The 22,500-nt window shown below is 50.9% G+C and overlaps 1 protein-coding gene across 3 annotated transcripts in view; it reads right to left on the reverse strand.

The window, feature by feature from the left end:
• chd6 (chromodomain helicase DNA binding protein 6) overlaps positions 1 to 22,500 on the reverse strand; it is a 49,901-nt gene that overhangs the window by 13,199 nt on the left and 14,202 nt on the right. For all 3 annotated transcript variants that reach the window (XM_034532093.1, XM_034532091.1, XM_034532092.1), the window contains exons 3-35: positions 19,911 to 20,547; positions 19,581 to 19,713; positions 17,550 to 17,697; positions 17,030 to 17,179; positions 16,745 to 16,810; positions 16,566 to 16,627; positions 15,380 to 15,494; positions 14,965 to 15,051; positions 13,452 to 13,589; positions 13,027 to 13,148; positions 11,465 to 11,708; positions 9,373 to 9,549; positions 9,144 to 9,287; positions 8,945 to 9,043; positions 8,707 to 8,863; positions 8,403 to 8,613; positions 8,130 to 8,325; positions 7,492 to 7,656; positions 7,221 to 7,400; positions 6,756 to 6,866; positions 6,327 to 6,529; positions 5,433 to 5,513; positions 5,231 to 5,349; positions 4,538 to 4,697; positions 4,368 to 4,457; positions 4,152 to 4,255; positions 3,905 to 4,034; positions 3,667 to 3,745; positions 3,093 to 3,150; positions 2,551 to 2,968; positions 2,078 to 2,286; positions 409 to 506; positions 1 to 115 (exon numbers count right to left, since the gene is read on the reverse strand). The exon at positions 1 to 115 is cut by the window's left edge and continues 626 nt beyond it. In XM_034532093.1, coding sequence (XP_034387984.1) covers positions 1 to 115; positions 409 to 506; positions 2,078 to 2,286; positions 2,551 to 2,968; positions 3,093 to 3,150; positions 3,667 to 3,745; positions 3,905 to 4,034; positions 4,152 to 4,255; positions 4,368 to 4,457; positions 4,538 to 4,697; positions 5,231 to 5,349; positions 5,433 to 5,513; positions 6,327 to 6,529; positions 6,756 to 6,866; positions 7,221 to 7,400; positions 7,492 to 7,656; positions 8,130 to 8,325; positions 8,403 to 8,613; positions 8,707 to 8,863; positions 8,945 to 9,043; positions 9,144 to 9,287; positions 9,373 to 9,549; positions 11,465 to 11,708; positions 13,027 to 13,148; positions 13,452 to 13,589; positions 14,965 to 15,051; positions 15,380 to 15,494; positions 16,566 to 16,627; positions 16,745 to 16,810; positions 17,030 to 17,179; positions 17,550 to 17,697; positions 19,581 to 19,713; positions 19,911 to 20,547 — 5,206 coding nt within the window. The remainder of the gene's footprint in view (positions 116 to 408; positions 507 to 2,077; positions 2,287 to 2,550; positions 2,969 to 3,092; positions 3,151 to 3,666; positions 3,746 to 3,904; positions 4,035 to 4,151; positions 4,256 to 4,367; positions 4,458 to 4,537; positions 4,698 to 5,230; positions 5,350 to 5,432; positions 5,514 to 6,326; positions 6,530 to 6,755; positions 6,867 to 7,220; positions 7,401 to 7,491; positions 7,657 to 8,129; positions 8,326 to 8,402; positions 8,614 to 8,706; positions 8,864 to 8,944; positions 9,044 to 9,143; positions 9,288 to 9,372; positions 9,550 to 11,464; positions 11,709 to 13,026; positions 13,149 to 13,451; positions 13,590 to 14,964; positions 15,052 to 15,379; positions 15,495 to 16,565; positions 16,628 to 16,744; positions 16,811 to 17,029; positions 17,180 to 17,549; positions 17,698 to 19,580; positions 19,714 to 19,910; positions 20,548 to 22,500) is intronic.

Consider the following 22,500-nt stretch of genomic DNA (forward strand, 5'->3'; position numbering starts at 1 on the left):
GCGCCGCCCCGAGGAGGAGGTCCCGGTCGTGTTTGCCAGACTCCCACCAGACCGGCAGGTAGAGGGAGGGCCGGCACAGCTGGAGGCGGGCCGACAGCAACGGGTGACGGAGCACCTGAGGGAGCAGAGGGCAGACGTGAGGACCAGGACAGGGAGAGAACTAAAGGATCGGCCCTGTGTGACCTTTGACCTCCCGGCTCCTGATGTCAGGGCTCTGAGAGGAACTACGAACCGAAGGTTCTGGGGTCTCATTTAGAACCTACAGGGGTCTGAAAGAGGCCACTAGGTGGATTGGAGGCGCCATTAGAGCGCCGACGTGAACAGTGAACCTGGTTCTGAAGCTCCGTGAAGAACCAGGTTCTGAAGCTCCGTGAAGAACCAGATTCTGAAGCTCCGTGAAGAACCCACCTGCTCTCGGATCTTTCGGAGCAGCTCAATGCGATACAGAGTCCTGGCCGCTCGCTCCTCTGTCAGAGGGTCCACGAGCACAGCGGGATCCACCGACCCTGGAGGGAGGAGGAGGAGGAGGAAGAGGAAGAGGAGGAGGAAGATGAGGAGGAGGAGGAGGAAGAAGAGGAGGAGAAAGAGGAGTAGGAGGAAGAGGAAGAGGAAGAGGAGGAGGAGGAGGAAGGAGAGGAAGAGGAGGAGGAGAGGAGGAAGAGGGGTGGGAGGAAGAAGATAAATAGGTTCATCCTCCTGTCAGCACGATAGAATCACTGAAACAAATATGCAATTTATGGAAAATAAACCCGTTTAACATCATTTATTAATAATCAGATTCTGGTTCCTAATTAAATGTCCCTAAAGCTCATCTGACTTCTACCAGCAGCAGGGGGCAGTATTGTTCCTATAGAGGTCTGCAGCTGCCCCCCATGACAACATAGACTTCAGTTAATGCAGCTGGGACCAGTCCCAGTGAACCCTCCATAAGGAAGGAGACTGGGACCTAAACCCTCCATAAGGAAGGAGACTGGGACCTAAACCCTCCATAAGGCAGGAGACTGGGACCTAAACCCTCCATAAGGAAGGAGACTGGGACCTAAACCCTCCATAAGGAAGGAGACTGGGCCCTGAACCCTCCATAAGGAAGGAGACTGGGACCTAAACCCTCCATAAGGAAGGAGACTGGGACCTAAACCCTCCATAAGGAAGGAGACTGGGACCTAAACCCTCCATAAGGAAGGAGACTGGGCCCTGAACCCTCCATAAGGAAGGAGACTGGGACCTAAACCCTCCATAAGGAAGGAGACTGGGCCCTGAACCCTCCATAAGGAAGGAGACTGGGACCTAAACCCTCCATAAGGAAGGAGACTGGGACCTAAACCCTCCATAAGGAAGGAGACTGGGACCTAAACCCTCCATAAGGAAGGAGACTGGGCCCTGAACCCTCCATAAGGAAGGAGACTGGGACCTAAACCCTCCATAAGGAAGGAGACTGGGCCCTGAACCCTCCATAAGGAAGGAGACTGGGACCTAAACCCTCCATAAGGAAGGAGACTGGGACCTGAACCCTCCATAAGGAAGGAGACTGGGCCCTGAACCCTCCATAAGGAAGGAGACTGGGCCCTAAACCCTCCATAAGGAAGGAGACTGGGACCTAAACCCTCCATAAGGAAGGAGACTGGGACCTAAACCCTCCATAAGGAAGGAGACTGGGCCCTAAACCCTCCATAAGGAAGGAGACTGGGCCCTGAACCCTCCATAAGGAAGGAGACTGGGCCCTGAACCCTCCATAAGGAAGGAGACTGGGACCTAAACCCTCCATAAGGAAGGAGACTGGGCCCTGAACCCTCCATAAGGAAGGAGACTGGGACCTAAACCCTCCATAAGGAAGGAGACTGGGACCTGAACCCTCCATAAGGAAGGAGACTGGGCCCTGAACCCTCCATAAGGAAGGAGACTGGGCCCTGAACCCTCCATAAGGAAGGAGACTGGGACCTAAACCCTCCATAAGGAAGGAGACTGGGACCTGAACCCTCCATAAGGAAGGAGACTGGGCCCTGAACCCTCTATAAGGCAGGACACTGGGACCGGAGACCAGACCCTTACGGTTCAGGTAGGCCACACACACACACACCTTCCTCCTTCCTGGGGGGCAGCCTGCAGGCCGTCCTGCACATGTTGACGAAGCAGTTGAAGTATCTCTCCAGGCTCTCGTCCGTCTTCCTCTCCAGCCGGGCCAGCGCTCTGAACTGGGACCAGTCGAAGGACTTCCTGTCCGAGTCGTACACGACGCCGTACGACGACACGGTGCGGTAGAAGTCCGCTTGCTCTCGACGAGTCCACCTGAAACAAGATGGAGGACAAAGACACGCGTTACACGTCATGTTTATCAGCCATGTTTGGAAGAAAGGTTATGTATTATAAATTAAATTAATGTAAAATGATTCATTAATACATTATATTAATATTCAGGAGGGTTAGGATCTTTTAAATAAGGGACACAAACTAATGCAAACAGGATTATATATATACACACGGAATATTAAAATATATACATACATACATACATACATACATACATACATACACACACACACACACACACACCTTCTCTGCCACTCCAAGAACAGCGGGTCCGATTCTGTGGCGACCACCGAGCAGCGCCGTAGCTCCTCCCCCAGCTGCCACGCCAGCGGCCCGCCGCCGTGGTGACCGTGGGCGGCTCCGCCCCCGGCCCCTCCCACCCCCGCCCCCATGCCGACCAGGCCGTCGTGAAGCAGGAAGTCGTGGCGGAGCATGGGCTCGCGGCGCAGCGTGAAGCGCTGGTAGGCCGTGATCAGGCGCCGCATGCGAGCCGTCAGGGCCGGGCCGGAGGGCCAGAGGGGCCGGGCCTGGACCACGTGGAGAGACGCCACCCCGGTGCCGGTTCCCACCACCATGGTGGTGCCGGTTCCCACCACCATGGTGGCGGTGGTGGTGACCAGAGCCCCGTCCTGGACGCACAAGTCGCCTGACATCTGGGAGTCTGAGGAGGAAGTGGATCACAGTACTACTTCCTGCTTTCAGTGACGCTGTAACTGGATCTGATACTTAACCAGACATTACTCTATATTTAATACATGTAAGATGTGGAGACAGGTGTGTCTCACCTGGACCGGTGCTGTCAGGCTTGTCTGAGGTGTCCGTGCTGGAGCAGGTTTCTTCTCCCTTAAACACACAAAGACAAACAGCTTCAGTTCAATGTCAATGACAACATTGATTAAACATGTACATTTAAATACAACAGAAACTGGAAGACGTCTCACAATACTTTCCTCCACACCAGTGACGGACAATTAAATTAATTTAAAAAGATTATAATAATAATAATAGACCCGCCTCTCTGGGGCCAAATCGATTTGGCCCAAAAGAGGCGGGTCTAAGAAGCAGCTTAGCCAATTATTGATTAAAGATATAAATGAGTGATATACAATTTAGCCAATCAGCGTCCTAAAATAGATTCAGCCCAAAGTCACTTGGTCCAAAAATGTAAAATGTCTCTATATACACACACACACACACACACACACACACACACACACACACACACAGTTCCAGACACTTCTGGATTAACACCGTGAAGGCCGGTCCGGCAGGTTGATGCCGGCCGTGTTAAAGGACCTGTGACCTCCACACGGGCGTCATTACTGCGGTGGACCACAGGGGGGCGACAGCGCTCCTCACCTTGCTGCTCTCGTCTCGGTCCTCTCCTCCTTCCGCTTTGCCTTCCGCTTCGTTCTTCACCTCCTCAATTTTGTTCACGCTGACAAAGAAACCACAGAAGAAGAAGACAACATTTATTTAAAAAACAGTTGAGGGACGACTTCTACGACTAATGAGCGTCCTCCATGTGTCAAGGTTTTGAACCAACGAGGAAGAAGCTAATCGTGACGACGTATGTGTGTGTGTGTGCGCGCTCCACCTGTCAGTCATGTCAGCGCCCACGTCCCCCCCGCCCTGCTCAGCAGACAGAGCTGTGACATCTGGCATCCCGACTCTCTCCAGGAAACACAAGTCTGGATCGGCCCGCATGGCGTTGTAGCGCTCGTAGCCTGTTGAGGGACACACACACACACACACACACACACACACACACACATTATACACACCCAATATACACACATTAACACCCACACACCCTGATCAATAACCCTGATCGCCCCCCTCACCGTGTTTGTGGACTCCGATGAGCAGAGACTTGTCCGCCTCAGCGTCCCACCAAGAGGCCGGGATCTCGATGTAGTCGATGTCTGGTAGAGACACCTCCAGTTTACTGCACACACACACACACACACACACACACACACACACACACACACTGTCATTATGTCCAATCACAGAGCAGCATCCAGCGAGGCGTCACCGTGATGTCATCATGACGTTACCTGGCAGATGTCCCCTCTCCAGCTTGATTGGCAGCTTCACCCAAGACCTCCACCTTCAGGTAGTACAGCATCCGGACCCTCAGCAGCACCCTGAGGAGAGAGAGGGGGTGGGGGGGTTAGTATTTTCATGGGGGTGGGGGTCCACTGGTCCACTTCCTGTGTAAACTGACTTGTTGCAGTGCTGCTTCAGGTGCTTCTTGTAGCTCTCGTCCTGCAGAACCACCTCCGGGTTGCAGTGGACCAGCCAGTCCGCGTTCTTCACGTCAGGAACGTTCAGCTGGTTCTTCAGCTTCTTCCCCTTCCGACCCCGAGGGACCGGTGCTGATAGCCCTGGGGGAGGGGGAGACATTAACGATGCTACGTTAACAATGCTACACTAAAGATGCTACATTTAAGTGCACGTTAACAATGCTACACTAAAGATGCTACATTTAAGTGCACGTTAACAATGCTACACTAAAGATGCTACATTTAAGTGCACGTTAACAATGCTACACTAAAGATGCTACATTTAAGTGCACGTTAACAATGCTACACTAAAAATGCTACATTTAAGTGCACGTTAACAATGCTACACATTAAAAATGCTACATTTAAGTGCACGTTAACAATGCTACACATTAAAAATGCTACCTTTAAGTGCACGTTAACAATGTTACATTAAAGACGCTATATGGAAGTGCACGTTAACAATGCTACACATTAAAAATGCTACATTTAAGTGCACGTTAACAATGTTACATTAAAGACGCTATATGGAAGTGCACATTACCGATGCTACGTTACCGATGCTACTATAAAGTGCACATTCACAATGCTACATTACAGGTGCTACTAAAGCGCGTTCAGGGGGAAAGGCTCACCAGAGTGGTTGAGCAGGTCCTGGTCCTCGCCCTCCTTGGTGGGGGTGATCAGGTCCCAGATGAAGCTCTTGATCTTGTCGTCTCCCTTGTAGTGTCTCAGGCAGTAGACCAGCAGAGCCCTGAATCACAGATCAAAAGTGGCCTTCACCGAGGAGACAGACGGCCACGCCTCTCCTCGTCTCAACACACAACGCCTTCTTACCGACAGATCATCTCCATGTCCCTCTCTGCCAGGTGCCATTTAAAGCGACCGTGGTTCATGATGTCGTTCCACCGACCCCACCTGGAGACGCACAGGACCCCAGGAGGACACCAGGACAGGAAACACAGAAGAAGAAATGTGCACCTTTAAAATCAGCTGAAACCTTCCTCACCTTTCAGCAGTGAAGACGAACTGTTGACTTTTGGTCTGTGTGTCCCTCTGTGTGTGTGTCCCTGTGTGTGTGTGTGTGTGTGTGTCTGTCTCTGTGTCTGTCCCTTTGTGTGTGTGTGTGTGTGTCTGTCTCTCCCTCTGCCTGTCTCTCTCTCTGCCTGTCTGTCTCTCCCTCTGTCTGCCTGTCTCTCCCTCTGCCTGCCTGTCTCTCCCTGTCTCTCTCTCTCTGCCTGTCTGTCTGTCCCTCCATCTGTCTGTCTGTCTGTCTGTCTCTCCCTCTGTCTGTCTGTCTGCCTGCCTCTCCCTCTGTCTCTCTCCCTCTGCCTGTCTGTCTGTCTCTCCCTCTGCCTGTCTCTCTCTCTGCCTGTCTGTCTGTCTCTCCCTCTGTCTGTCTCTTCCTCTGCCTGCGTGTCTCTCCCTCTGTCTGTCTGTCTCTCCCTCTGCCTGTCTGTCTGTCTGTCTGTCTCTCCCTCTGCCTGCGTGTCTCTCCCTCTGTCTGTCTGTCTCTCCCTCTGTCTGTCTGTCTCTCCCTCTGTCTCTCCCTCCGTCTGTCTCTCCCTCCGTCTGTCTCTCCCTCTGCCTGCGTGTCTCTCCCTCTGTCTGTCTGTCTGTCTCTCCCTCTGCCTGTCTCTCTCTCTGCCTGTCTGTCTGTCTGTCTCTCCCTCCGTCTGTCCCTCCCTCTGCCTGTCTCTCCCTCTGTCTGCCTGTCTGTGTGATCGGTACCCGAAGATGAGCAGGTTCTTCTCCACCCTGAAGCACTCCGCTCTGAGGTACCGCCGGCTGCGTTCTCCGAGCCGTCGGGTCCGACAGGGCCGTTCCTCGGAGTCGCTGTCCAGCTCGGAGAACTCCATCAGCTCGTCGTCCTCGAAGGAGTTGTAGTGACGCGTCTGCTTCCTCACGCGAGGAGTGTCGATCACCAGGGACTCCTGCAGGAGGCGAGGAGGCGAGGGATGAAGATACGAACACACCAGCAACACACACATGTATATATGTACAGGTTATATATAATGCAGTAATAACAAGGTGGAGGAGAGGAGGTCTCCATCTTTATGGCTCCTGACCAGTTCCTCTCATTTCTCTCTTCCGCTCCTCTCTTTTTCTTTTTCTTCTTCTTCCTCCTCCTCCTCCTCCTCCTCATCATCATCTCCGTACCTTCTCAGATTTGGAGTCGATCTCCACCTCAGCGATCTTGGCCCATTTCTGCCAGAAGTTGGGGTCGTCCAGAGAAATGTCTGTTCGGTTTCCAGAGGAGATGAAACTGGCCTGAGGACAGATAATAGAGGTCAGAGGTCAGAGGAAGGAGGATAGAGGGAGGAGGATAGAGGATAGAGGTCAGAGGACAGAGGAACGAGGTCAGAGGAACGAGGTCAGAGGTCAGAGGAAGGAGGATAGAGGGAGGAGGATAGAGGATAGAGGACAGAGGGAGGAGGACAAAGGACAGAGGGAGGAGGACAGAGGTCAGAGGAAGGAGGATAGAGGTCAGAGGAAGGAGGTCAGAGGGAGGAGGGAGGAGGACAGAGAGAGAGTCACATCCTGCTCTGATGGTTTTCCACATATATTTAGTGATTGAAAGACAGACTGCGTCCTCCATAACTTCATGAGATGTTGTATCAGTACCTTGGCGAACGTGGACCCCTTCCCTTCGGTCTGGATGGTGATGGTCTGAGTTCGTCTCTGAAGAATCTGATCGATGTCTTCCTCGCAGAACTTGGAGCCCTCGTCTTCCTCGTCCATCAGCGCTCCGTACGCTCCTTTCTTCAACAGGTCCTCCACTTCCAGCTTGGACAGCTGCTGCACCTGCAGAGACAGACAGGTTGGTGAGGGGAGACAGACAGGGTGTTGTGACCTCTGGAGGACCGGTCTGACCAGGTCTGGGGTCCGGTCTCACCCCATTGAGGCTCCCCTTGCGGTTGATGTCCTGCAGCACGGCCTTGTCCAGACCCAGCTTCAGACTGGCTTTATCAAACATCTCCCTCTCGTACGAGTTCCTGGTGATCAGCCGGTAGACCTTCACTGCTTTGCTCTGGCCAATCCGGTGGCAGCGTGCCTGGGCCTGTGGAAGAGATATGATAATAATATAAAATAATTCTAATAATTAATTAATTCTAACAATAAATAATAATGTAATATATACTATATATTAATTATTATATATTTACATATTACATATTAATTATGTTATATATTAATATAATAATTAATATAACATAATTAATATGTAATATGTAAATATATAATAATTCATATAAAATAATTAATATGTAATAAATAAATATATAATAATTAATATAAAACAATTAATATGTAATATATAAATATATAATAATTAATATAAAATAATTAATATGTAATTAATATAAAATAATTCATATGTAATATATAAATATATAATAATTCATATACAATGATTAAGATGAAATATATAATTAATAAAAAATAATTCATATGTAATATATAAATATATAATAATTAATATAAAATATAGAGTACATAATATATATCATATATATAATATATCCCCCTCACCTGCAGGTCGTTCTGGGGGTTCCAGTCCGAGTCAAAGATGATGCAGGTGTCTGCGGCCGTGAGGTTGATGCCCAGCCCTCCGGCCCGGGTGCACAGCAGGAAGACGAAGCGGTCCGAGTCCGGCTTGCAGAACCGGTCGATGGCGGCCTGTCGCATGTTCCCTCTGACGCGGCCGTCGATGCGCTCGTACGTGTACCTGGAGAACAGACGCCCCCTGGTTAGTAATGTTCATGCGTCTATGAGGACACTTCACGGAGCCTCCTCTGGCCTCACCGTCTCTGGATGAGGTAGTCCTCCATGATGTCCAGGCAGCGGACCATCTGGGAGAAGACCAGCACCTTGTGTCCTCCGGACAGCAGCTTGGGCAGCAGCTTGTCGATCAGCACCAGCTTCCCGGCCGCCTGGATCATCGCCTGCAGCTGGAAGTCCAGCGCGTCTGGGCTGTGGTACTTCCTGAAGCCCTCCAGGATCTTCTCCTCCGCTCCTGAGAGAGGACGACCAAGACAGACTGTCAGCTGTCGACCGGCGTGTGTGTGTGTGTGTGTGTGTGTGTGTGTGTGTGTGTGTGTGTCCTCACCTGTGATGAGGTACGGGTGGTTACAGCACTTGCGGAGCTCCATCATGGTGTTGATGAGGTTGGGCATGTTGTGCTGGTGGGCTCCTCTGGACAGAAAGGAGAAGTTCTTCTCCAAGATGGCTCGGTAATATTTCTTCTGGATGTTGGTCAGCTCCACCTGCGGGAAGAAGGAGTTTAACACCAGAGCGTCACTGAGCTCTGCGGACGGAGAACAGAGGAGCCTCGGACGGGTTCTCACCTCGATGATGGTCTCCTCTTTAGGCGCCAGGTTCTTCTCTACGTCGTCCTTCAGCCTCCTCAACATCATGGGCTTCAGGATGGCCTGGAGCTTCTTCACCTGGAGCAGAGGACATAAAAGGGACAGCTTGTATCCTGGTGTTCCTCTTTATGTCCATAGAGAGACTCAAAGACTCAAAGACTCAGAACAACAAACCCACCTGCTCGTCCGTTTTCAGGTCTCCGAACTCCTCCAGGAAAGTGCTTTCTGAGGGAAACTGCAGCGGCTCCAGGAAGTTCAAAAGGCTGAACAACTCCTCCACTGAGTTCTGCAGAGGGGTTCCCGTCAGCAGAACCTTGTGTTCCTGTTGGAGACAGAGTTTAGGACATAGAAGAGAAACACCATGTGTCCGTCCCTCAGCCCTGAAGGTCCTGAACGTGCAGACTGACCAGGTTCATGAGTTTCAGTCCCTCCAGCAGTTTGCAGTTCCTGTTCTTCAGGCGGTGAGCTTCGTCGATCACCACGCAGCGCCAGTGGAGCTTCCTCAGCTCGGGGCAGTCGGCCATGATCATCTCGAAGGTGGTGATCAGCCCCTGAAACTTCAGCACCCCGGGCATGGTGTTCCCCTGAGAACCGATAATGATGAAGTTAATCATCTACAGTACCGACGTCAGGGTCACGGCTCAGACCGGAGTCTGCTAGAACCTCATCCCTACTTTATCCGGTAGAACCTCGTCCCTACTTTATCCGCTAGAACCTCATCCCTACTTTATCCGCTAGAACCTCATCCCTACTTTATCCGCTAGAACCTCATCCCTACTTTATCCGGTAGAACCTCGTCCCTACTTCATCCGGTAGAACCTCGTCCCTACTTTATCCGCTAGAACCTCGTCCCTACTTTATCCGGTAGAACCTCGTCCCTACTTTATCCGCTAGAACCTCATCCCTACTTTATCTGGTAGAACCTCGTCCCTACTTTATCCGCTAGAACCTCAACCCTACTTTATCCGGTAGAACCTCGTCCCTACTTTATCCGGTAGAACCTCGTCCCTACTTTATCCGCTAGAACCTCATCCCTACTTTATCCGGTAGAACCTCGTCCCTACTTTATCCGGTAGAACCTCGTCCCTACTTTATCCGCTAGAACCTCATCCCTACTTTATCCGCTAGAACCTCGTTCCTACTTTATCCGCTAGAACCTCATCCCTACTTTATCCGGTAGAACCTCGTCCCTACTTTATCCGGTAGAACCTCGTCCCTACTTTATCCGCTAGAACCTCATCCCTACTTTATCCGCTAGAACCTCGTTCCTACTTTATCCGCTAGAACCTCATCCCTACTTTATCCGCTAGAACCTCGTTCCTACTTTATCCGCTAGAACCTCGTCCCTACTTTATCTGCTAGAACCTCATCCCTACTTTATCACACATTCACTAGAACCTTGTCGTGGAGAACGTTACCCACACATTAACTAGAACCTTGTCGTGGAGAACGTTACCCACACATTAACTAGAACCTTGTCGTGGAGAACGTTACCCACACATGCACTAGAACCTCGTCATGAAGAACATTACCCACACATTAACTAGAACCTTGTCGTGGAGAACGTTACCCACACATTAACTAGAACCTTGTCGTGGAGAACGTTACCCACACATTAACTAGAACCTTGTCGTGGAGAACATTACCCACACATGCACTAGAACCTCGTCATGGAGAACATTACCCACACATTAACTAGAACCTTGTCGTGGAGAACGTTACCCACACATGCACTAGAACCTCGTCATGGAGAACATTACCCACACATTCACTAGAACCTTGTCGTGGAGAACGTTACCCACACATTAACTAGAACCTTGTCGTGGAGAACATTACCCACACATTCACTAGAACCTTGTCGTGGAGAACGTTACCCACACATTAACTAGAACCTCGTCGTGGAGAACGTTACCCACACATGCACTAGAACCTCGTCATGGAGAACATTACCCACACATTCACTAGAACCTTGTCGTGGAGAACGTTACCCACACATTAACTAGAACCTTGTCGTGGAGAACATTACCCACACATTCACTAGAACCTCGTTGTGGAGACCATCTATTCACTAGAACCTCGTTGTGGAGAACGTTACCCACACATTCACTAGAACCTTGTCTTGGAGAACGTTACCCACACATTAACTAGAACCTTGTCGTGGAGAACGTTACCCACACATGCACTAGAACCTTGTCGTGGAGAACGTTACCCACACATTCACTAGAACCTCGTCGTGGAGAACATTACCCACACATGCACTAGAACCTCGTCGTGGAGACCATCTATTCACTAGAACCTCGTTGTGGAGAACGTTACCCACACATGCACTAGAACCTCGTCATGGAGAACATTACCCACACATTAACTAGAACCTTGTCGTGGAGAACGTTACCCACACATTCACTAGAACCTCGTCGTGGAGAACATTACCCACACATTCACTAGAACCTCGTCGTGGAGACCATCTATTCACTAGAACCTCGTCGTGGAGAACGTTACCTGCGGGTCTCTGTAGAACATCTCGTACTGCAGGATCATCTGCCGGCTGATCTGAGAGCCGTGATACACGATGACGTTCAGGTTGGTCCACATGCGGAACTCCCTCTCCCAGTTGGTGATGGTGGACAGGGGGGCGATGATGAGGAAGGGCCCTCGGATCCCCATGGTGAAGATCTCGTACAGGAAGGTGATGGACTGGATGGTCTTTCCCAAACCCATCTCGTCGGCCAGGATGCAGTTTTTTCTAGAAGGGAGACGGTGAGAAAGGATGCCATGAAGCCGAGTGCTCCTCTCTTATTGAAAACAATGATTCGTGGAGCAATCTGATCAGAAACAAAGAGATTAGAGAATTAAAAAGAACAAACATGAATCTGATTCTGTGTGTTTTCTCCTCTCGACGTGGATGAAATGTTGGTTTTCCTCTCCAGAGTTTGTTAATACTCTGGAGGACAACATCCACAATACTCAGAAAGTAAAAGAATATTATAAAAGTATTCTTTGGTCGGGAACACAAAAGTAAAAAATAAAGAACGGTCCGAGGCAGCAAGTTAAAGAACCTTTAGTCAGACAGACTTAGATGAAGCTAAGATGAGGCTCCAGCAGCCCATGACTTCCTCTTTGTGTTCCCATATGTTCTAACCTTAAGGTACATCACACACACAGAGACACCGAGTCTGATCAAATCACCCTATTGATCCCCGAGCACAGAATAGGAACATCAAGAGCTCTTCAATACAACATCAAAGTTCTTTGTCCAGTTTGATTTACTGGCCAGACACCAGGATGTTTGCAGGACGTCTGCTGACCCTTTAAGGAGCTCAATGCAGTGTTTTGATTGCCTCCACACAGCTCTCAACATGGCGACGGCTGAGCCGGTGGCAAGTAGCTCACACAACAGAGTTTCCATCTCTGGACGGCGTTAATGGATGTGACCGTTGTGTGAGCGCACAGCACGCTCACATGCACGCTCACATGCACGCTCACATGCACGCTCACATGCACGCTCACATGCACTAAAAGGCCTCAGATAGTTCCAAGTCATTTAGTGTCAGTGAGACGTCAGAGTGCCTCAGTAATCAGAGTTTGAGAAGGTCTCAGGACTCGATAAGTCCGTCTGCTCTCTAAAATCAACAAAACGCAGTCCAGGAGTGATGGAAGACCTCCACACAAGCTCTTCCTCCAAAGTTCCTCTGAATGTCCTGGAGCCTCTCAGACGTTCTGCGGTTAGGACTCGTCTCCTCTTTGGCTTTAGGGTTCAGACAATCAACCCGCTAGAGATCTTTGAACATCCACAGACCGGCTTCGCCTCTGATCTGGGGTTTTGTTGGCGAGTGGAAATCTGGGCTCAGATCACGAGGTGTAATCTAGAAACTCAGTTGTGATGTTTAATTAATGTTAATGTAAGTTTATTTGTGGGAGTGATGTTTGTGTCAGTTTTAGTTTCATTTTAGATTTGGTTTACCATAATAACCTGTGAATGTATATGTATGTGTTTGTACACCTTTTACTAACTAAATATGTGTGAGTGTGTGTGCATGTGCGTGTGTGTGTGTAGTACTCACCTATTGTACCAGTTGAACAGTAACCAGTTCATTCCCTCTAACTGGTATTCTCTGAGCTGGTTTCCGTTCCTGTAATCTTTGGAGTGGTCCAGCTTATGCCATTTCTCTGGAAGAGGACGCTCCTACAACACAACAAAACCTTTTATCAGACATGGTGGAAAAGACGTGTTCCACACAGATGTATCTAGTGTTCATCTCAGCAGTTCAACACAGCCAGCCACAACTTTGTGAGACCGTAATAGAATAAAAAAGAACAATGTCATAAAACAGCATATTCCTTTAATCTACATAAAGTCAGTTTAAACAGTGCTGGAGTTTCAGACTGACAGACAACCGTGTCAGTCTCTGCAGACCAGGACAAAACAAACAAACAAACAAACAAACATCAGCTGCCAGAGTGATTGAGGAGCAGACGTGTCACTCACCATGTGTCGGAGGTCTGGTGGCAGTTTCTGGATCCCCTCAAACTCTTTGATCTTCTCTGGGTCCAGGTCCTCCTGCAGCTCCCAGGTCGCCTCCTCGTATGAGAGACTGCACCACTTAACAAGGTAGTGGGTGACCTCCTACAACAAGACATACAACAACAGTGTTACCCGGTGTTCCATTGAGTTAGCTGGTGTTGCGTGGTGTTAGCTGGTGTTCTATTGAGTTAGCTGGTGTTGCGTGGCGTTAGCTGGAGTTACGTGGCGTTAGCTGGTGTTGCTTGGCGTTAGCTGGTGTTACATGAGTTACATGGTGTTGCATAGAGTTAGCTGGTGTTGCCTGGTGTCACATGGAATTAGCTGGCGATACATGGCGTTAGCTGGTCTTACACGGCGTTAGCTGGAGTTACATGGAATTAGCTGGCGATACATGGCGTTAGCCGGTCTTACACAGCGTTAGCTGGTGTCACGTGGAATTAGCTGGCGATACATGGCGTTAGCCGGTCTTACACAGCGTTAGCTGGTGTCACGTGGAATTAGCTGGCGATACATGGCGTTAGCCGGTCTTACACAGCGTTAGCTGGAGTTACATGGAATTAGCTGGCGATACACGCCGTTAGCCGGTCTTACACGGCGTTAGCTGGAGTTACATGGAATTAGCTGGCGATACACGCCGTTAGCCGGTCTTACACGGCGTTAGCTGGAGTTACATGGAATTAGCTGGCGATACACGCCGTTAGCCGGTCTTACACGGCGTTAGCTGGAGTTACATGGAATTAGCTGGCGATACACGCCGTTAGCCGGTCTTACACGGCGTTAGCTGGAGTTACATGGAATTAGCTGGCGATACATGGCGTTAGCCGGTCTTACACAGCGTTAGCTGGTGTCACGTGGAATTAGCTGGCGATACATGGCGTTAGCCGGTCTTACACAGCGTTAGCTGGTGTCACGTGGAATTAGCTGGCGATACATGGCGTTAGCCGGTCTTACACAGCGTTAGCTGGAGTTACATGGAATTAGCTGGCGATACATGGCGTTAGCCGGTCTTACACGGCGTTAGCTGGAGTTACATGGAATTAGCTGGCGATACACGCCGTTAGCCGGTCTTACACGGCGTTAGCTGGAGTTACATGGAATTAGCTGGCGATACATGGCGTTAGCCGGTCTTACACAGCGTTAGCTGGTGTCACGTGGAATTAGCTGGCGATACATGGCGTTAGCCGGTCTTACACAGCGTTAGCTGGAGTTACATGGAATTAGCTGGCGATACATGGCGTTAGCCGGTCTTACACAGCGTTAGCTGGAGTTACATGGAATTAGCTGGCGATACATGGCGTTAGCCGGTCTTACACAGCGTTAGCTGGAGTTACATGGAATTAGCTGGCGATACACGCCGTTAGCCGGTCTTACACGGCGTTAGCTGGAGTTACATGGAATTAGCTGGCGATACATGGCGTTAGCCGGTCTTACATGGCGGTAGCTGGCTTTATCACTGCTGTGTTCATGTGCTACTTACCTCTCCAGTCTCAGTGTCTGTGGTGACAGCCACCTCCAGCACTCTGTCCACCTCCAGATAGTCCGGGTTAAACAAGTCCTCATCGGGCTGGAAGACGGGACAGAGACAACAAGACGTTATTTATTCTTCATTATCAATCAGGTGAGTCTTAAATGCTGGTTATTACATTTGTTATGTTACAGTAGTGTTTAGTTTCTCTCTATTGTTATTGAACCACTGTTGTGTATTTCCGTGCTGTGTGTCCGACCCAACTAAAGGAAGAGTTTTGGTTGTTTGGATGTGGTTGTATGAGGTACTTATCAGTGTAGACAGCTGTAAAACACTCTAAATATCACTGATATTGATACGTTTAGGTGTCCACAGAAGGTTTTGACCTGAACCGTGGAGCAGAAGAACAGCAGGTGCTGAAGGTTACCTCAGTGAACAGGTGTTTCATCTGGTGTTTGGTCCTGAAGCGTTTAATCTTCTGTTGGATCCTGGGATCTTTCTCCAGCTCCTCCATGGTGGCCCACTTGCAGTGAAGGTAGGAACTAAAACAAGGCACAAGCTTCGGTTTAGTGGAACGTTCAGTTTCTAGCCAGCGTATCGATGCCAAACACAGAACAGAGGACGCGTCTTCACCAACAAACCGACTACCGAGCTGTTCAGACCAGGTTCTGCAGGACTGAAAAGACCAGGAGCTCATGACTAGAACGTAACGTTAAAGTGGATCGGAGAACAAACACAGAAGACCCGTCAGACGTCCTGCACAGCGACCATCTTTAAAAGCAGCACACACAGAACCTCACTGGGCGTTGGAACTGCCGTTGCCACGGCAACGGGTTGACACACGCGATGTCACCTATAAATCCATAACCGGAGAAACAGAAAGGTCACTGCGGCGTTCAGAGTGCAGTCCGTGCACTGCACTACTCATGCAATAATGCATTGTGATAGATTTAGATATTTACACTGCGTCCATTCAGTCTCGTTCTACAGTTCGTGTTTTATTGATCAGCTCTGAGAATAAACCGGCAGCATAATAAGGACGGCTGAAGAGGAGCCTCAGAGAGAAGCCTTCATGTCATCCTGTGAGCTGATGAGTGAGGGCACAGTGACCTCTGACCTCCAAACTATCACCACTTCATGCTTCAGTCCAGCTGGACGTTTGTGCCAAATTGGAAGGAATCATCTGGAGACGTTCCCGAGACGAGGATTGGAACGACTCGCGGTCCCAAAGACGACATCCTCAGAACGGGGAACTCCTCCCTCGACCGCTACGGAACGAACCACCGAGACCACAGAGGGTCCCGGTCCAGAGACACGCCACTCTGAAACCACCGAGTCCACCTGCTGGTGGCGCTGCAGGACCGGGGTCAGGAGAGTTCTGGGTCACATGAAGGCTCAAGCGTGGCGGTGGAGGAGATGTTTATATATGTTTGTTAACTTCACCTTCCGGACTCGAGGGCCCCGGGACGTGGACCAGCTGTGGACCCGAGAGAGGAGACTAGAGGAGTCCTTTAAACAGCCCGGTCCACCTGGCCGCAGCAGAACCGACTCACCTTCAACACTGAAGTCTGAACTGATGACTCGTGAAAACAAACAGATGAAGAGAAACTCACAAGTTCCTGTACTTGACATAAAATTCCTCCTTGTCCTCCGCTTGGTCCTCTGATGGTGAAGTCTGAGGAGAAAGAAGAGAATAACCAGTGAGGAGCAGCAGGAGAGGAGTGTGTGTGTGTGTGTGTGTGTGTGTGTGCGTGTTAGTTTGCATCTGTGTGTGTGTGTGTGTGTGTGTCACCTCTTTCTTCAGTGGTCTGACAGACAGAATCTTCTCGATGATGTTGGCTTCATCCTCAGGTGGTTCCTGACGAAGAGGAAGACAGAGGAGATTAGCTGCCTCTCAGGATGAAGGTCAATTCACAGTCATCATCATCATTATCATCATCATCACCATCATCGTGCTGCTTCTGCAGCTTTTAAACCGTGTGGTGCTAAACCTCGATGTCAATGAGCCTCGTTCCCTCGCTCGGCCGTGGCAACACGAGATGAAGAGGAGTGAACGAGGCAGCAGAGTCTTCCTCACCTCGGTCTGCCAGGCCAGCGCCGTGGCGTTGAGCGCCGAGATGCGACCGGCACCGAGGACGGCGATCGTCTCCCCGTCGTCGTCCACCACCTTGAAGTCCAAGTCCTCGTTGTACTTCCTCCTCTTGACCTGACGTCCTGAACGCCGCTTCTACGAGGAGAAGAGGAGGAGGAAGAGGACGGATAGAGAGGAAGAGGAGGAGGACATTGGGCAAGGAGAGGAAGTGAGAGAGGAAGAGGGGATAGGAAGAGATAATAAGGTGGAGGACACGAGAGAAGGACACAAGGAGACGAGAAAGGAAAAAGGATTAATACAAAGACAGAAGGAAACAAGACGAATGTTATCTAAATAAATAAATATAAGATCTAACATAACGTCCCTTATTGTTTGCTATAATGATTAAAATGTGTATTATTAATGACATTAAATATAAATATTCTCTTCACTTCATCTTCCCGTTGCAGAGAAGATGATGACACTTCATCAAGTAATAAATAAATAAGATCCAGTGTTCACTCACCGCGTTGTCCAGGGGGTCCTGGTGGTCCTCTCCTCCCATATTGACCGTTGAGGTAGTTTCATCGCTGTCCCCCCCCCTCTGGACAGCCTGCTCCTGGTTTCTCCTCTTCCCCTTCTTCTTCTTCTCCAGCGGCGCTGCACCCGGATCTCTGAGAGGAGAACAATGAGGAACCGTCAGCTTCTAAGGTACCATCGCCCCCCCCCAGATAACCAACACGGTACCATCGCCCCCAACATAACCAACACGGTATCATCGCCCCCCAGATAACCAACACGGTACCATCGCCCCCCCCCAGATAACCAACACGGTACCATTGCCCCCAACATAACCAACACGGTATCATCGCCCCCCAGATAACCAACACGGTACCATCGCCCCCAACATAACCAACACGGTATCATCGCCCCCCCCCCCAGATAACCAACACGGTACCTTCGCCCCCAGATAACCAACACGGTACCATCGCCCCCCCCCCAGATAACCAACACGGTACCATCGCCCCCCCCCCAGATAACCAACACGGTACCATCGCCCCCCCCCCCAGATAACCAACACGATACCATCGCCCCCCCCCCCAGATAACCAACACGGTACCATCGCCCCCCAGATAACCAACACGGTACCATCGCCCCCCAGATAACCAACACGGTACCATCGCCCCCCCCCAGATAACCAACACGGTACCATCGCCCCCCAGATAACCAACACGGTACCATCGCCCCCAGATAACCAACACGGTACCATCGCCCCCAGATAACCAACACGGTACCATCGCCCCCAGATAACCAACACGGTACCATCGCCCCCAGATAACCAACACGGTACCATCGCCCCCCAGATAACCAACACGGTACCATCGCCCCCATATAACCAACACGGTACCATCGCCCCCAGATAACCAACACGGTACCATCGCCCCCAGATAACCAACACGGTACCATCGCCCCCCAGATAACCAACACGGTACCATCGCCCCCCAGATAACCAACACGGTACCATCGCCCCCAGATAACCAACACGGTACCATCGCCCCCCAGATAACCAACACGGTACCATCGCCCCCCCCCCCAGATAACCAACACGGTACCATCGCCCCCAGATAACCAACACGGTACCATCGCCCCCAGATAACCAACACGGTACCATCGCCCCCAGATAACCAACACGGTACCATCGCCCCCCAGATAACCAACACGGTACCATCGCCCCCAGATAACCAACACGGTACCATCGCCCCCCAGATAACCAACACGGTACCATCGCCCCCAGATAACCAACACGGTACCATCGCCCCCAGATAACCAACACGGTACCATCGCCCCCCAGATAACCAACACGGTACCATCGCCCCCAGATAACCAACACGGTACCATCGCCCCCCAGATAACCAACACGGTACCATCGCCCCCCAGATAACCAACACGGTACCATCGCCCCCAGATAACCAACACGGTACCATCGCCCCCAGATAACCAACACGGTACCATCGCCCCCCAGATAACCAACACGGTACCATCGCCCCCAGATAACCAACACGGTACCATCGCCCCCAGATAACCAACACGGTACCATCGCCCCCAGATAACCAACACGGTACCATCGCCCCCAGATAACCAACACGGTACCATCGCCCCCAGATAACCAACACGGTACCATCGCCCCCCAGATAACCAACACAGTACCATCGCCCCCAGATAACCAACACGGTACCATCGCCCCCAGATAACCAACACGGTACCATCGCCCCCAGATAACCAACACGGTACCATCGCCCCCAGATAACCAACACGGTACCATCGCCCCCAGATAACCAACACGGTACCATCGCCCCCCAGATAACCAACACGGTACCATCGCCCCCCGATAACCAACACGGTACCATCGCCCCCAGATAACCAACACGGTACCATCGCCCCCAGATAACCAACACGGTACCATCGCCCCCAGATAACCAACACGGTACCATCGCCCCCAGATAACCAACACGGTACCATCGCCCCACATGCATTACCAGGTCTCAGGTTGTCTTACCTGGGTTTGCGGCCCCTTTGTCTCGGGGCTAAGGGGACCAGGGTCTTGCTGTTGGCCTGTCTGTGGTTCTTGCCGTGGCTCTGGGCGCTGTGGGTCTGTCCTTTGGTGAGGACACCTGGGACAGGAGGAGGCGCTGTGGAGGACACAGGAGACACACATCAGAGGACACGGCTTAAACTAAGGCTTCACAGAGAAACCGCACACAGAAAGAAAGAAATGTTTCAGCTGTAAAAGAATTACGATGTGGAACAGGAAGTAAACCAGCGAGGGTCTAAATGAGAGAAAAGCTTCATAAAGGAATGGAACCTGTATTGATATCAGAAGGACTACCTTGGTTGGTGGGAACCGGAGGAAGGACTTTGACCTTGGGTTTCCTTCCCCTCTTGCCTGGGACCTTGACCAGGGCCGGACCCGGGGCCACCGTGGCCCCTGGCGGTTTCCCTCTCGCCACATTCGTGGGCTCCTTTCTGGGCTCCTTCCTGGGCTCCTTCCCTTTGCTCCTTCGCTCCTTGCCTTCCTTGGGCTCCCTGCTCCTCCTCAGCGTGACCGTCGTCGCTTCCTTCTCCTCCTTTCGTTTCTTTGGTTTGCTGCTTTCCCGTTCCTCCACCTCCCCTCCTCCTCCTCCTCCTCTCTCACGTTCTCTCTTGTCCTTTTTCTTCCGTTTCTTCTTCACCCTGCCGCCTCCGCCTCCTCCTCCTCCATCATCCTCCTCGCTGAGGGAGGAAGGAGGTCGCGGGGCTCCTCCGGAGTGCTTGGCTGCGTGGGCCCCGGCCGCCGCGCAGTGATTGGCCGTGCCGCCAACAGGGGTGAGGAGGCGGAGCCGGTCCTTGGACCCCACGACCAGGTGTCCCCGAAGGATTGTGGGAACCGTTTGTGCGTTACTCTTTTGGTCCGAGGAGGAGGAGGACGCTGCCGAGGAGGACGAGGAGGCCGGAGGAGGAGTGTGCTTCAGGACGCCAGTGAACATCTGCAGAGGAAAGGTGGACATCGTTAGCATCCAATGCATCACTCTGCTTCCCCTCGGCCATCATGACACACACACACACACACTATCATGTCTGTGTGTACATGTCTGTCTGTCTGTCTGTCTGTCTACATGTCTGTCTGTCTGTGTGTACATGCCTGTCTGTCTGTCTGTCTGTGTGTACATGTCTGTCTGTCTGTCTGTGTGTACATGTCTGTCTGTCTGTCTGTCTGTGTTGTGTACATGTCTGTCTGTCTGTCTGTCTGTGTGTACATGTCTGTCTGTCTGTCTGTCTGTGTGTACATGTCTGTCTGTCTGTGTGTACATGTCTGTCTGTCTGTCTGTGTGTACATGTCTGTCTGTCTGTGTGTACATGTCTGTCTGTCTGTCTGTCTGTGTGTACATGTCTGTCTGTCTGTGTGTACATGTCTGTCTGTCTGTCTGTCTGTGTGTACATGTCTGTCTGTCTGTGTGTACATGTCTGTCTGTCTGTCTGTCTGTGTGTACATGTCTGTCTGTCTGTCTGTCTGTCTGTGTACATGTCAGACTGAGAGGAATCACAGAGTCACGCACAGCCGCTCATCGGCCTATGGGGTTTGGGGGGGGGGGGGGTTTACTGGTGCAGTTACCATGGAAACTGGCTCTATGCGCCAAAACTGCGGGGAGGCGGGCATACACATGTGATCACCATGGTAACCCTTCGGTTGCCACTGGCTCCCAACTGTCTGCCTGCCTGTCTGTCTGTGTTTCCATATATCTGAACCGGTTCCTGTCTGTCTGCCTGCCTGCCTGTCTGTCTGTGTCTCCGTATATCTGAACCGGTTCCTGTCTGTCTGCCTGCCTGCCTGTCTGTGTCTCCGTATATCTGAACCGGTTCCTGTCTGTCTGTCTGACTCTCGATGCCGATGGACAGACAGGATTCCCATGACAGTCGACTCCTTCTGTCCTCGTTTGTTGGTCAGAAGTCGCAGAACATTTGTGAATGAGATTTAAAACCACAGAAGAAATGATGCAGAGAAAATAAAGTGACTACCAGACACGCCGAGAGGGTTCCAGAACCAGAACCAGATGATGGAAGAACTGATCTAAAAACATCCGTCTGGACCCTGCAGGGCCCTGGAGGACCATCAATACTTCATCAGGGCTCTACATCCGGATCCCGGACTACAGCTAAACCCGGATTCAGAGCTGCAGGACCGAGGACCACCGAGGACCAGATACAGACCGGGACCAGATACCAAACTGGAATGAGTGTGAGTTTGTTTGCGTCTTTGGTTCCGACCTCTTTGACCTCCAGAAGGAGACGTGTTCGTACCTTTGGTGGTGAAAACAGAACCTTCATGTTCACCGAGTACGGGGAACCTGCAAGCTAAAATTAGCCGCTGAGCTAACCACCACCCGTCTCCACGACAACAAAGCCACTACAGAACCCCCCAACACACACACACGGCTCAATGTGCTGACATGGATGACTGCATGCATAGCAACACACACACACACACACACACACACACACACACACACACACACACACACACACACACACACACACACACACACACACACACACACACACACACACACACACACACACACACACACACACACACACACACACACACACACACACACACACACACACACACACACACACACGAGACAATTGAGACAATGTAACTATTCTCCGTCAACAAACACTCAAACTAATCGACTCAATGATTAGTTTGTTTACTCCGTTTGTTGACAGGTAAATAAAACTGAAGATCATACGTTCACTACGTCACGCTAATAAAAAACATTCACACGTTTCCTGGATAAGACGTAAAGACGGAGGAGGCCAACGAGGGAACTTCTCAGACAAAGTCACGACTCATCACTCTGACTCATGAATATTACGGGGGGAGAACACTAGGAGTCTGTGCGACCTCGCCTCCTTTCCTCCCCGAGGACGAGGCG

The sequence above is a fragment of the Cyclopterus lumpus genome, chromosome 5, assembly GCF_009769545.1.
Source record: "Cyclopterus lumpus isolate fCycLum1 chromosome 5, fCycLum1.pri, whole genome shotgun sequence".
Taxonomy (NCBI): domain Eukaryota; kingdom Metazoa; phylum Chordata; class Actinopteri; order Perciformes; family Cyclopteridae; genus Cyclopterus; species Cyclopterus lumpus.